The sequence below is a fragment of the Haemaphysalis longicornis genome, unplaced genomic scaffold, assembly GCF_048455015.1.
Source record: "Haemaphysalis longicornis isolate Haplotype H1 unplaced genomic scaffold, Haemaphysalis longicornis Haplotype H1 scaffold_12, whole genome shotgun sequence".
In the NCBI taxonomy this organism is placed as follows: Eukaryota; Metazoa; Arthropoda; class Arachnida; order Ixodida; family Ixodidae; genus Haemaphysalis; species Haemaphysalis longicornis.
Genome location: NW_027526225.1, coordinates 106,648,550 through 106,664,237, shown reverse-complemented (window position 1 = coordinate 106,664,237; position 15,688 = coordinate 106,648,550). Strand labels below are relative to the sequence as shown.

At 45.6% G+C, this 15,688-nt stretch overlaps 1 protein-coding gene across 2 annotated transcripts in view; it reads right to left on the bottom strand.

The window, feature by feature from the left end:
- The window catches only part of LOC144163203 (uncharacterized), a 251,910-nt gene that overhangs the window by 59,121 nt on the left and 177,101 nt on the right, over positions 1-15,688 (bottom strand). For both annotated transcript variants that reach the window (XM_077694039.1, XM_077694040.1), the window contains exons 4-5: positions 3,050-3,127; positions 1,063-1,599 (exon numbers count right to left, since the gene is read on the bottom strand). In XM_077694039.1, coding sequence (XP_077550165.1) covers positions 1,063-1,599; positions 3,050-3,127 — 615 coding nt within the window. The remainder of the gene's footprint in view (positions 1-1,062; positions 1,600-3,049; positions 3,128-15,688) is intronic.

Genomic DNA, 15,688 nt, shown 5'->3' with positions numbered 1-15,688 from the left:
AAACGTATCTATCCAGCCCCGCTTCAACCTTACGTGCGTGGAAGCGTAATTTTTTAGGTAAGCATACAAACTGAATTGCTCCTATAGAGGCATTTGAAGGAACATGTTTAAACAAGTTGGTACCACAGTTGTGCTCTGAATTTCTTTGCACATGCCTTGAAGTATCGATTTGTTCTAGTGCATTAAAGCTAATTTTCTAGTAATGTTTTCCGCATTGAAGTGCAACCTTTTCTACAAGTCAAAATAGTAAATAAAATATTTTAAGAAGCTCTTTATTGTCAACAGCTAAGCTTGATTAGTTTATGCCTCAAAACATCAAGGAAAAACATAATGACTATCCTTTGATTGTTAAAACACACACAACAACGCACCTATGAATGGTGCTCCTGATCTTGCATGACGTGATGTATTAGATATCACACCTCACATTACTAATCTTACAAAATATATCAATATATATCATTCGTTTTCTCCCGCGTTTTTATCGGCGCAAGGCACTTTATCTACAACAGGATTACGCGTTGTCAACATTCTCTGCCTCTGAAACGTTCATAATTTGGTAAGTCCAAAGCATATGCGCAAATATAGTTAATCGTTTACTTTGGGTAACAGCATTGCGAGCCCTAGCACGCTTTACACTGACATTCAGTAGACAGCCTAGTGGTGGATGATCAGATCCCCATAGTTGCAAAATGCTTTGGATTTATTCCGCTGAAGGGGCATTTCTGCCGTATATGCTACAAAGCAGGTGGCGAGATCTAGATTGTAGGTGTCTTTTTTAACACGGAAATGTTTTATTCCAGGATACACAAACATTTCACTGGCGTCATATTCATCAGGGAAGGGACCCGCGTTCAACCAAGGCAATTTTCTTTTCATTGGAACTTCAATAATTCTTTTCAATAACGGTTTCACTATCTGCTGCACTAGTTTCCAAACATTGTCGGTTAAAATAACGACCTCGCTGGAAGACACTCTTTCCCACATTCACTCACAGGCTATCAGACCACGACGCTGACATAGCTCGAAGTTGAGAAAACACGGAGACTATGGGCTGCTTACCCGGCAGGCAGATCTTTCGGTGGAAGCTCCAGTTTGGGTCCGGCAGCAGGTAGTCGGACCGGTTGGCCACGTCAAACCACGTGAGCGCGCACACCTGGCGCACGTGGTTGACGCTGTATCCCCTGCAGCGTTCGTCGTCCAAGCAGCGCAGGTAGCACTCCTCGGCCGTCGATGGCGGCGGGGGTTGCGTAGGGGCAGTGGACCGCTGCTGTCCGCCGCCTCCCGCCCACAGGTCGGCCACCTTGTAGCCCGACAGCCGTTCGTAGGACACGTGTTCACGGGGGCACCAGGGCGACGACGACGAGGACCCGGGAACGAACGCTCTTGCCTCTACCGATTCGGGAGTCGTTGTCGTCGGCGATGATGAGGGCGTCGGAGGCGACGACGACGGCGGAGGCGTTTCTTCGAGCGTCGTGGTGATTAGAGTTGTTGTCGTGGGAAGCTGCGTCGTTAACGTTTTTGCGGTCGTTGGTATGCTTGTGCTGGTGAATGTTGTGGCGATGGTAGTAGTTGTGGGGACGTCTGAGACGCCTTGGCCTGCGCAGAAGGGTTGGCGGACAGTGCAGAGGGTGTAGAAGCGTTTAAATGTCCCTAGTGATGCTGCTCAGAAAACACAAAGTGGACAGGAAAATTGAGTAAGATCAACCAAAATGACAGAACAAAAGCGATCTATCCAGCACCATTTTTATACTCTGGTTCTGTTTTTTTTTTCTTTTAATGAGCGGAGTTTTTAATCCTCACTGTACGCACAAGCGCTAGAGGCCTTGGCAAAGTTTCATTCAACTCTCGTATACCATTTAAAGGTTTCCCGTGTTATTAAACCATCACTTGGAAGTCAGCGCTGCGTATCTCCTTTTTCATGCACTTGTCTGTGTCTATTCTGCGCTGTAGTCTGAATCATTCCAAAAACCTAGAAAACGCCGCTTGGTGTTTAAAAGTAACCTTAACACAAGCATGGCTATAAACAAAGAAACAAAAGGCGTTCATAGCTCTACTTCAAACCACGGCCAGGGAAGGAACGCTTCCGGCACCTGTTCTGAGCTTCTTAAAATACACGGAAGGGGAAGCACGTCCCACAACAGTAATTCCCAAAACACTTCAACGAATTTCCCGCACAAACTATAGATTTACGTTTAACGTTTCGATATTTTATTAGTCAGACGGGTATCCAGGAGCAACGCAGAGACTGACAGCATAGCATATGAGGCTTTGATGTGATAGAAGTTCACTGTAGCCGTCGCCCAAAGCGACACAGTCGCTGTCCCCAAGGCGGCCTCGCATCTCTTGAATAAACAGCTGACGCGATTGCGAGTTCACTTGTTCGCCCGTTCATTACTGTTCCTTACGCCACAGCTGTTGCAGACTGGAGTAGAATTTTCCAAAACATATTGCGCATCAATGTGAACCCCTCACCTAAAACGTTCGGTTTACATGTTGTTTGCATGCATGTGGAAATAAAGTTCGAGGACGCGAAGACAATTTTATGACTAGCCTCAGCAAGTAGGACGTTTGACTCGCTGCCGTTTGTGTCGCTAATGCAAAACTATCGTCTGATGCCTCTTTCGAACACAAGCAGAAGCATGCCTAACTCTGACGGAACCTATTACTAGTAACAATATTACATAACATGACCATTTGATCGGCTAGACGAGAGCTGATGGACATATAAGCTCGCTTGCTTTGAGCCTCACCTTGAACTTAATTCAGTTATGCAGCGCTCACATCGACCTGGAACACAAAAGTTTAAGGAACTCCACTAATGAAAAAAGGGGGTTTGAAAGCCTAAATATTTATTTATTTATTTATTTGTATGTTTATTTATAAATATATAAATTTTTATATAAATTATATAAATAAATTTATATATCCATTTATTTATTTTGCTGCGTGTGCATTAATTTATTTGTTTCCTTGTTTGTGTGTTTGTTCGCTTGCTTGTATTTCTCCGGGCGCATAAACATTAGGCGAATATGTTCAGCACACTCACCGGTTGTCCCTGTCGCCAAGGCATGGGATATGAGGAACAACAGGAAAGGTATTCTGAGCATTGATAACGTCATGGTTCCTGTAAGTAGAAAGACAAAAAAATACGCAGAAAAAAGAATTAGTCATCTGCGGCCCCACATTTTTGTGATACTGCAAGCATTGCTTTACGCATTTTGATTTTCTTAACTTTAAACGTCATTCACATTCAATAGTTCATTATTCATAAGCACAGACCCCGTGGCGGCTACGTGTCTACGAAAAAAAAAATTATTTGGAATTGATTCGCAAGTATTTTCAAAAATGTTTCTTCCGTTTGTTTTAGCAATGACAGCCTGAAAACATTGCTTCGATGTACTTAGTTATCCCAATAATACCGCACAAAACGCGAACTACATGACAAACACGAGAACTGCACCAGCCCTCAAAGAGCGTTGTCCAAATCACATTGTCCGCACACTTCAATACAACAACACGCGTCCCAGAAATACAGACGTGAACTACGTAGCCCTGCATTCTTTTCCGCCAGGACTATGAATGTACAGTACTTGAAGCAGCCATCCAGTAAGACGGAGACACCGAAATAAAATCGAGTGGAGTCCTCTTAAGAAAACCCTTCTCACAGAATCCTCAAAGCAGAACTACTTATAGAACGGCGCAACACTTTCGCCGACATGCGTGGTTGGCGGAAAAGAATTCACTAGGTACTCCTAGCATTAAACCGAAACAAATCCGATTCCAGCGTGGTCATCGAGCGGTCAAAGACCTTAATGACATTCGCTTCGCTGCACTCGTACTATCTTCGGTCTCAGACCAGCCCACCGAACAACTTCCGTATAGTCTCTGGTGTTTGCTCTACGGAAGGGCTCAACGGTTTTACACGACCTTCCGTCTTCAGAAATTAATGTAATCGAGCCTTTCAACAGACATTAGGCTCGAAACTTGATATCATACAAGTGCGCGAGAGCCAACGATGACAGCTTGTGAAAAAGCACGCGTTTACCTGCACGCTACCTTCTACGGTCGGAAAGAAACACAATCACGTGGGAACCTTACCAGTCTAACTTACACAACGAAAACGAAATTAGAGATGCATCGCATTCCCAAGAACGGTCATGCAGCGCACGAACGCCTGTCATCAGCCACTACCCGAAGAACGCCTCAGACCGCATCTTATCACGCAGAGTTCAATATGACTTCGCGCACCGCGCACGCGACCACCGCGAAGGTTCGCTATAAGCCGCTCGCCAGCAAACACTACGCCGACGGCTTCAGTCACGCTTCGGCCTCTTCAGGTGTCCTCACGGGCAGAGCAAACATATACCTAGCAATGCTCGGTGAAAAAAACAAACAAACAAAAAAGACGCAGAAGAGCCCGCGGCCGGCTAGAGCTCTCCGTACGGAATGGAAGCTCGGGGAGCAACGCGGCTTTCTCGAGGGAAGCCGAGAGAGCAGCGAGTGAACGAACGGTGGGCAGCCGCGCGTGTTAGGAAGCTGCATGGCGCATCGAGCACGCCGGTGTGCACCGGCTCGGTTTTGCGTGCGGGCGGATGGTGGGCTCCGCGTGTTTGCTCTGTCAACGCCCGACTCTGCTGAGTAAACAGGCGTTGGACCGGTATGCATGCTCCGCCGGGCATCGGCACGTGCTGCCCGCATGGTTCCCTCTCTAAACCGCGTGCTTCCGCGCTCAAGACGAGTCTGAGACGACGCCGTTGCCGCGTTGAGCTCGGCGCAACCGCGAGGTAGAGAAGACTGGCTCTGCTGAAGCCTGGAGGTAATGAATTAGGGAGCTGCCACCGATGTAACGCGAGGGCGACTGGAGGAAACGTTGAATACTTTGTATTTTAACTGGGCCGCGTGGGCCAATCGCGGTTCTCATTGACGCATAGGAAGAACACTGGCGACAAACAGAGCTAACAAATTTTAGAGCGTATGGTTCAAAATAATAATAATAATAGTTCCTTTATTTTCCATCCGAAATTGAGGGGGGGGAGATCGAAAAAAAGCTGGGAAAGAAGAGGAAAAAAAAGAAAAAGAAAAAAACCAGCTTGACTAGTTTCCTACTCACCATTGAGGAAAAATACGAACAGATACAAAGAAAAATCGGCTAGCAGTGCAGAATACATCGTGGGCACACACGATGTATGCGCAGTATAATTATCGTTTGATTGATTATTTTTCTATTGGAATTGTAAATTGATCACAACCCATTGATTAGGTTTATTAGGCATCCGTCAATTCTTTTTATGAGCGATTTATACTCCTTCGCTTTCCCACAGACAAAATAACGTGGCTCCATAGATAGTCGAATCGAAGACAGAAATTTTATCACGGAGAATGCTATTTGAGATGACACTGTAAAACTGGCTTCGGTGCATCTGCAGGTGGAGAGTTGTATTGCTCGATGTTGATGGTAGATTTCACTCCAACCCGTCGCGGTGGCTCAGTGGCTAAGACGCTGTGCAGTTGAGCCCACGGAAGAGGCGTGAATCCCGACAGCGGTAGCTGCGTTTCAGGTAGAAGCGAAAAGCGAAAATGCCCGTGTGTTAAGCTTTCCTCGCACGTCAACGATCCCCAGGTAGTCAAAATCAATCCCGAGCCCTCCACTACGGCGTGCCTCGCAGCCCAGATGCCGCTGTGGCACGTTAAACCTCATAATCAATCAACAAACCAATCAATAAGACTACTCCAACTTCTAACTATGGCCCATGGAGTCAAAATTTAAAAAAAAATCCCGGGCCATCTCCAATACAGTGAAACCTGGGTAGGGGCGCAGCATGCAGTGTATAAGTGTATTGGCGCCTCGGGGTTTTTGCCAACGGACATGGAACCGTTGGGGGGTAGAGGTATGCAGCTTTGCTGTAAAAGTATCTGGTCTTTGAAGCGCGAAGCTATCGAGCGCGAGGCATAAACGAGTGTCCCGTTTTTTTTTTTTTAATTCGCGTTGCGAAGCGCTCCGGCGTGAGGCGTAAACGAGTGTCGCGGTATCTTTTGTACGCGTTATGTTCTAGCCCAAGGCGTAAAGGAGTTTCCCGGCGTTTCAGTACCGTGACTACATGACACGATGATTACGACGACGACAGGAGACGCCAACAGACCCAGCCCCCCCAGGGTCTTCGCCCCTAAAAATCAACCTCCCAAGACAATGACCTGACTGGTGTTTGGCAGCGTCGTATGCTGCGCTGACCTCAGAGAGCGAAAGGCCAGAGGGAAAAAATGAACACAGACGGCAAGCAACGCATCCGTTGACCTGAGGGCACCCGGGAGGTGACAGGCACACACATACCCCGCTGGCGCGTTGTCAAACACGCTTGCACATCGGAACCTAGTGTGTTTGCGACCGCAACCAAGATTGGTTGCTCACTCGTTCTCTGTGCAATCTTGGCGGGTGTGGCCCTTCGAAAGGTTGGTGCCCGCCCTAAGCAGCGAAAGAACCTGTTCGGTCTATGCAAGCACCGACACTCCGCTTTCAGGGCACATTCCTTTTACTTTGCTGACGGGTACATTTCGTTCCGATTTTCCACGCATTTGGGGAGATTTAAAAGTTTCTGCAGCAGATCAGTAAAGGCCAAAAACAGGAAGAAGGATACAACGTCAAGAAAACTTCACCGCCAACTGTATTTCTCTTTCTCTTTTTTTGCGTCTATACAACTTCAGTTTAAGCAGCCACTGACATATGCTGCCCAGTGTCTTCGCGCTATTTCCCTCCACTTAAGCGCTCGGCTTTGCCGCACTAAGACAGTTGTTGCAGAAAAGCGACATTTACAGGTGAGCTATCTCAAGTGACGCACGTGATATCGTCTTTCGTCGACATTTGCAATGAAAAGGACCAAATACGCGGCCAACATTTTTTCACGGAATTTGAATACCTGAGGACAGAAGCGCAAATGTCTGCGAGGTCTGCAGAGAAAAGCCAACGCGATGTGCAAAACTTTGCGTGTCAAATTCTGCACTAATGTGGCCTCCTTTCCCAACAACGAGGTTCGAAATCCGTCCCTGTCTTGTGTACCAGTGAAGGCGATAAGGCTACGCGCAAAGGGCTATCATTGAAGTGAAAGGCATTGGAAGCGGGAGCTTCGCTTTCACAGCGGAGCTGACATGGGTTAACTCCCCGTTTTTGTGCGTCCGTACGGCGCGAAACGCTGGTCGTTTACTTCACTCTTGGGGCCGATGTTCTCTACACCTTCCCCGGCTGACCGCACATGTTCACCTCTCGCGCTCATAGCACACCCTCGGCCGCGGCGACCACTTTTAAATGCACAGACTTTCTTAGCCTCGCCTGTTCCTGCGTCAGATGGTGTCAACAGTTCCGCGTCCGCAGCAGGTGCGCCTCTCCTTCCCTCCTCTCTCTCAACAGCAGCTGACGCGCGCATGCGTCGTAGTCAGCCCGTTCGCTCCGTCGCGGTCTCGGTGTAACAGGTGCGTGATAGCAGCGCGGTGGGGCGTGAAAGGGCGCGCGCTGCTTGCGCATGCGCGCTCTCCCCCCCGTACTGCTCTCCCTCTACTGCGCGCGCTGCAAATATAGCGGCTAGCGGTCGCTCGTGTTTCAGTCAGTGCGTTGCTCCTTCCTTCCTTGGTTGACGCTCGTGCCCACGTTTACTCGTGTCTGCTACTCCAGCATCACGGAAGAAGCGGTGGAAGCAACACTGCCTTCAATCAGTACTGAGGCCCCAATGCTCTGCATTTACTCGTGTTCCCTTCGCGGGAAGGCGCGGGAATTTTTTTGATGGAAGCGAAAAGAGAAAACGGCCGTGTGTTCGAGATTTCGGCGCACGTTAAAGATCCCCAGGTGGTCGAAATTAATCCGGAGCTCTCCACTACGGCGCGCCCCATCGCCTTCGTTGCGTCAGCGCGTTAAAACCCAAAAATGAATCAATCAATCAATCGAATCTATGCACACTCTCTTCCTTCCATGACCTGTTCGCCTCCTTCGTTTCATATATTTGATACAAAAAGGTGCCTTCTGCCCCTGGAAAAGTGTCTTCCCAGCAATAAAATTGGGTTCACAAGTGAAGAAGACTTTAATATAACTGGTATAAGCTCGGTATTATATTAAGCTGACCTTCCCCCTCTATGCGTTCCACAGTGAAGAAAAAAATTCACGCATCTCCACGAAGTGAATCATGACGAGTGGGTGAAACACTGGGGAGTGTTCTTACCGTAAATCACCCGTGAGAGTGATTACTGCTGCTAAAACGATTTCTAATCAAATCCAATACAATACGATTCAATTTAATCCTATCCAATCCAATCGTATCTCATCCAATTCATTTCAATCCAATCCAATCCCAATCCAAATCTATTCAATCCAATCCAATGCTTCTCGTGCATGCGCATCACGGCTCTCCAGGAGCACACACACTCTCTCTCTCCCTCTAACCTTTACTGAACCTTTTATTTTGTACTCGTTAACCTTTTGTGAACCTTTTGTTCAGAGATGTTTCGATTTACACGGTTCTGTGCCGTGAGCACGGGCGCCGGACGCCGGACGCCAGACGGACAAGTCTCAGCCTTAAGATGCTTCGCCCCTAAAATAAGCTAACCCCGCTAAATGGGCCACAAAGAGACCACCGACGACGATCAGGCTGCACTTCCCAAGCGTAAGCGCGATGCCCACCGGGCCCTGAATGCCGCGTGGTGGAAAACGCAAGACGTCGGCGTTGCAGCAATCCCGCTCAACGCTGCACCGGCAGCGCGGGTTGAACGGGTGTTGGGGGCCAACCAATAGCCCACAAACAGATTCACTGGTCATATACCTTTACAAAGTGGGTTGACATTGAACGATTGTAACAAAGGAAGCGCGATCGGCCCACCTATCAAACGCCGAACAGCTTTTAGGCTATCTCATCTTATTGACTTCGGAAGTTTGCTTCTCGGGTTTACTTCGGGTGTTTCGATGAAAGCACACTGCACGTCATGATAAAGGGGACAGCACCGCGTCTCTCATACAACTTTTCTGTTAGCGAATAGCGAAATAGGATTGTTCCTCGTGAGGATGTGGAGCAATGACTCTGTTCTTGTTTGCCCAGTCATGTTCTTAAGCACCGCCGTCACCAACGAAACCCGAGTTGCTCCCAGCATTGCAAATTACTTAGAAGGACGCGTACCCCTACCTTCTTTCGCAGGTTTGCTAGCTGGACAAACGAATTTAGTCATCTTCCCTTTCCGAAGAATATACAACCGTTCAGGTCCCGCTTATAACTTTCAACCTTTTCTGGCGCCGTAAGCTCGTCGGTTCTTGGTAACGTGAACACGAGCCCCGGCTACAGCCCTCACTCCGCGTCTGCTTTACGATTCGCTGAAGCCCCTGGATACAAAACCCAAGCGCTGGACGGGAAACATGAATAGCTACAAGCCACACTTTCCAGATTCCTTATTGATTTATCTAAAACGAAAGTCGATTGCACCAGTTCGGAGACATACGATAATGGGGACGATTAGGCGGAACAATTTCCGGAAATTATGCAAGGCTAAGTCCACCTCATTTAACAACACATACATACATACATACATACATACATACATACCTACATACATACATACATACATACATGCATGCATACATACATACATACATACATACATACATACACACATACATACATACACACATACATACATACATACATACATACATACATACATACATACATACATACATACATACATACATACATACATACATACATACATACATACATACATACATACATACATACATACATACATGCATACATACATACATACACACACACATACATACATACATACATACATACATACATACATACATACATACATACATGCATACATTTAATGGCTAGAGCCTAGGACCCTTAATCACATTTAATCTTCGATAAACGCAACTCATAAGCACAAACACAAACACCTAGACGATAAATACAACACAACAAACTCATTCCCACATGCCAGACAATTGCATATGATGTACCCCACTTTATACAGCTTCGAATGCCAGTTCTGGAGCGGAATACCCAACACCCTATACTTATGGTGTGGGAGTGTAAGGGTGTTAATGAACTGCCGGAGGTCCTGGCGCCATCACCGGAGCAATGGGAGGCCGTGCTGAAAGGCTGGCTTTGGAGAAGGTCACCACCGTGGCCTGGTGACCTTGGCCCTTCGTCCGGTTGCCACCCGGACGAAGGACGCCAACCATAGAGGACGATTACCTCACGACCAACGCAGGAGATCAACCCCGCTCCTTTACCACTTGTGGCAAATAAATGTGTATACCGCTATTACTACTACTGCGGCTCTGACACCTCATCACGCGTCCCCGCTACCTTTGATGCATAACGTTATCACGGTTGCTAGAGGACACCTTTCATTGGTTTGCCTGTTGGCTAAAATGCACTAACGCACATACGATGCCTCGTAGGACCGCTCTCCATTTTACGCATAACTGAAACCTTCGAAGAATGAATACCAAAGCAGAATGAGTTCTCAGAGCGAAAAAAATTTCCCCGCGCCTTCCCTGCGGCGGCTGTCAGGTAGTTGTGCCTGGGAATGTAAGGCTTCGAAGCCAGTATCGAGCTGGCCAAAGTTGAACCTGCCTAATTTGGGATGGAAATGAGTGTGAACGTTGTCAGAGCCGAGGCACGACGCCCCCGCACAGCCTTTCCAGTCCCGCCCCACCTCTTCGACTGCGTCGTGGAATTCCAATTTGCGGTGGCCTCACTCGAGACCCGTCATGGGGCGTTACGCCGAAGTGCTCGCGTAAAACTATGCAACCGCCGACGAAAAGAATTCCCCTCCCGAGTGCCCTAGAGGGCACCGTGAAATATGCAACTGAACTTGAGCCGAGGGCGGCAAAGTTTCTTCGTCTTTTTCTTTGGTTTGTTTGAAACGAGGACCCCAAGTTGATAGTGAAGATGTCTATTTGTATTTAATTTTGGAGCCACCTTTAGCGGCACGTACAAGTGTGTCTGCTAATCGAAATTTTTCTATTTCTTAGTGGCAATATAGAGACATTTGCAGCGTCCTTAGTACTTTTGTGCGTGCGTGAGTGTAAGGTACGACCATGACACGTGCATTCGTTATGTGCGGGCGTGGGCGCGTGAGGGCATTTGTGTGCGCACGAGTGTGTTTTTGCGTATGCGAGAGTACGCGTATGGTTCCTCGCACACAGTGCATGTGCCTCTGCGTGCGTGCGTGCGTGCGTGCGTGCGTGAGTTCGTGAGTGAGTGAGTTCGTGAGTGAGTTCGTGAGTGAGTTCGTGAGTGAGTTCGTGAGTGAGTGAGTGAGTGAGTGAGTGAGTGAGTGAGCGAGTGAGTGAGTGAGTGAGTGAGTGAGTGAGTGAGTGAGTGAGTGAGTGAGTGAGTGAGTGAGTGAGTGAGTGAGTGAGTGAGTGAGTGAGTGAGTGAGTGGCCAGCAAACGATAGTGGCCATTGTGTTCTGAGCGACTTTTTGGGTGGCTTTTTGTGTCACATTATAGAGGTGTCGTGAGCTCCTGGTGAATGTAAAGCTTTTTCCTGTGTCACTGCGGTGATGCTTCAGAGACCGTGAACTCCGCCACGCCTGTAGGATTTTCAGGGGAAACCGAAAATAATATGACTCAAAAAGAAATCTGGTCGAGATTCGAGCGTGTAGGCGCGGAGGGGGGAGGGGGGGGGCCGCTAGGACAAAGAATTAAAATGTGGTGAATGTAGGCATGTAAACATAAAACGAAGGTTGGTTTTCCCGAACAGGATGGGTGCAATTTGTATACACAACCCGTACGCGCTTAATCAACATTTAGGACATTAGAAGCTGTGGATGTTTTCAAAAAGGCCCGTTCTTCCTCCACGACAATATCCTAGACCAGTGTTCGCAAATTCATTTTAGAAAGGCAGCCCAGCCGACCCAATACCCTTCATAAGGTTTTCTGCATTCTGGGGGGCTAGCTAATGTTTGTGACGTTTTGGATATTGAGTGCGTGCATGTAATTTATGTAATTTGAGGTTGTGTAATTTTAAAAAATACAAAAAAGGCGTCGGACCATCGTAAACACCGGTTAATTGTCTTAGCTAAAAAAGAGAGAATATAAATTAACAACCTGTCGTAAATAAAAAAAACGTGTGCTAAAGAATTCAATGGGCTGCAAAACAGGTGTCCCCAAGAATAGGTATTAAACAAAAATATATAAATGTAGAATTTCTAAAAATAATAAATAAATAAATTCATTGCCACAGATTGTTTCCCATAACCCACGTTAAGCGGAAATAAAAATATAACGGCTGTCGCAAACAGGCAAGCACCGGATAATTTGGTCGCTGAAAAGTTTGCGCACCTAAATGTCCGTACACCGAAATTTCCATGCACCGAAACGCCCGTACACCGATATGTCCGTACACCGAAATTTCCGCACCGAAACATCCTGCATCGAAATGTCCCAGAGCCGCCTGGAGTTTGTCCTGTGCTCCCTGAAAGAATTCGCCTACGTGATTTTCTTTTGATTATCTTTATCTCTAGATAATCTGCTGCCGGCGGTGTTAATATTCGTATAACATACGCAGTTCGATGTGAGTTTTGAATTTCTCACTTATTTTCGCCCCAGGATTATCCGACACTATACTTTAATTTAAAAACCTAATTGTAACGTTAGTGCAACGACACGTTCCAATTTTCGAAGTGGAACTGGAACGCGTTCCTTACGCTATAAAGGAACTTGTAACGGGAACTCGTTTCAAAATTGGGAAGTAACGAGGAACGAGCTTTCGTTCCTATTTTAGAGGAACGTGTACAACACTGCCTAAAACCTCAAGGCCCCCTTTAAAGCACACTCCCTGGCACGTACAGTAATGCTGCGGCGAAGACCTCGGAAAGGGCTTGCTAGATAAAAGAGGGCAACTACGTAGCAGAAAAAAAAGGTAAAACCAAGGAAAAGCAAACACTAAGAAGTGTCACTGTAAACATAACAACAAAATATAGTTGTTTCTCTTCCATAACAGCACAAACAAGCAGTACCACTCATCAACACTAATTACACAAAAATGAGAAACGAGATGCAAGGAATGCTGAACAAAATAAACCTGCCGATAGTACATAATGTGTATAATATGCACCTCTTGTTTTTCATGGGAGATAGATAGATAGAGAGAGAGAGAGAGAGAGAGAGAGAGAGAGAGAGAGAGAGAGAGAGAGAGAGAGAGAGAGAGAGAGAGAGAGAGAGAGAGAGAGAAGCTTTTTATTAAACAAGTAAATGCAGAGAGGTTAAAAATATATAAAACACACGAAACTATAAAAACTGTTGTTGATTCCTTTGCCATAGGAATCGGTAAAACACGAAAGGGACATGTGCAGCGAAATCTGCAACTTAAGCATGATTTACGGGTCGGCGGCTGTCTTGTGAGTGTGCTTGGTGAGCGACGTCCTGCTGGCGGGTCGCTTCGGCAAACGTATACTAACGTCATTTCCGCGACAGATATGACGTCATTCATTTGTTTGTATATCCGGGAATAAAACACTTTCGCGTTAAAATTTAACAAAACGTTTGCTGCCCCTACCCTAGAACGTCACTTCAGAATACAAATACTATAAACCAGAACCGTTAACTTGCACGTGAGAGTCACACTGTCAAAACCTGCCGGGCAGTGTAAAATTCTGCCAATTATTCCTACTTGTATGCCCCAATCTGTTCCTTTTGCCCTGGATTGTATTTTTGAAAACACTTTTCTAATGGATCTTATACTATCTGTGTAAGCCACGGACCGAGGTGCCTGTTCAACGGTTTTTTTTGTGTATTTTGAGCAAAAAAAAACTTTTTTCCGGTTTTACTATAGACTCTCCCAGAACAGCCGGGTTTGGTCTTAAAATCGGCATGCTTCCCAAAAGTTCCCCCGACAATTTTACTGCCTCCACTGTCACTTTTTGACGAATGTTGGAGCAAACTACCACGTTTTTGCGTTGTACAATTTTTACAGCCCGTCACTTCGAAGTTGTTTTTGTTTATAAACCATCAAGTGTAGAGAGACTAGCTCCATTTATTTAGTTTTAAATCGCAAAAAAAAAAGAACGCTACCGGCCTTTTTACTGCCTGTTATGCTTGTTTTTGTAGATTACGAAGAAAAAGGACTGAAACAATGGGATTGTGCAAATGAGCTGAAAATACGCCCAACCCTGATGATTTATTTCAACCAATGCTTAAATTCTACAGAAATTCAGTTCACCTAAGAAACGATAGTAGTGGGCACGCACAGGTGAAAAACGGTAGTTTTGTTGGGGCGAATATTCGCAAACTTCCTGCAGCACAGCCTAAAGTTGGTACTTGAAAAACCAATTTTCATCCAACTCAAATTTCACAAAAACAAAAACGTTGGCGTAGAAAATCGTTCGCGGGAGCGTTTACCATTTCAAGCAAGCAGCAACTGACTTTGAAATTGCTTGTGTTAAACATCGTCTCACACACTCTCTTATAAATACGATTATCCATTGTTGAAAAGTGTTTAGTCCTTAACAAGTACCCCCCTCATGCATGTATATGTTAGGATACCTTGAAACTGCAAGTGATTGTTTTGTATTGTTTATTATTTCATGCAATGTCCTTTCTGCTAAAATCCCAAATGGGATTGACAATATCTGTAAATAAATGAATGAATGAATGAATGAATGAATGAATGAATGAATAAACAAATAAATAATAGTACAAATAAATAAATAAATAAATAAATAAATAAATAAATAAATAAATAAATAAATAAATAAATAAATAAATAAATAAATAAATAAATAAATAAATAAATAAATAAATAAATAAATAAATAAATAAATAAATAAATAAATAAATAAATAAATAAAAATAACTAAATAAATAAAGAAAAAAATACCTTCACCAGACCAGCTTCCCAAATCCCAGGGAGATTGTTTCTGGCAGCGGATGCGTATTTCTTGTTTTGATTACAGTGTTGTGATAAGCCGTGCTTTTAGCCAGCCAGCTTGCTTCTTTTTTGACATCCATGCGCAACGATTGCCAAACTATCGGGCCTAATTTTAAGAAGTTGGTTTGATTTATGCGTTTTCACGTAGTTTTCATGCCCGCAAACGCGTTCTCTTGAAGTGAAGCGGAATTTATCAATTAATAATCTCTCAACCCAGGCATGCTTAAAAAAAAGAAGCAGTTAAAGTTGTTACAACAGAATTACGCACGTGAGAACTATTCCTCTCGTGCGAAAAACTTAAATTCGGAGGCTACAGAAGAACCGACAAGGTCCACAGACAACCAGTAATGCAAAGGCCATTAATTACGCGCTGACGTTTCCCATTCACATCACGAGCGGCTGATAATCACTCGGTAGGCGCGTTCGCAGCTAACTCATCCTCACGCAACGATTTCCCATACAAAACACGCTTCGTTAGACGAGGCTCGGCGCAAACCCGCGTTTCGCCTCATCTTACCACAGTAGATCGTAATTATTTCATTAGCCCCTTAAAGTCAAATCGTTTATCACTTAAACACGGCCGTTAATTTGAATACCAACGGTTGTTAAAAAAAGCGCGTGTAATTGAGACAAACGGCGTTTCCCATAGTGTCTATGTTAGAGCGCTGGGAAACTTTAATAGCACGAGTCGGCGCAGCATGCTAAGTGAAAGCCAGAGGACGTGGAAAGAATGGGTAATAATTCTCAACCGGCGTGAGGGACAAAAG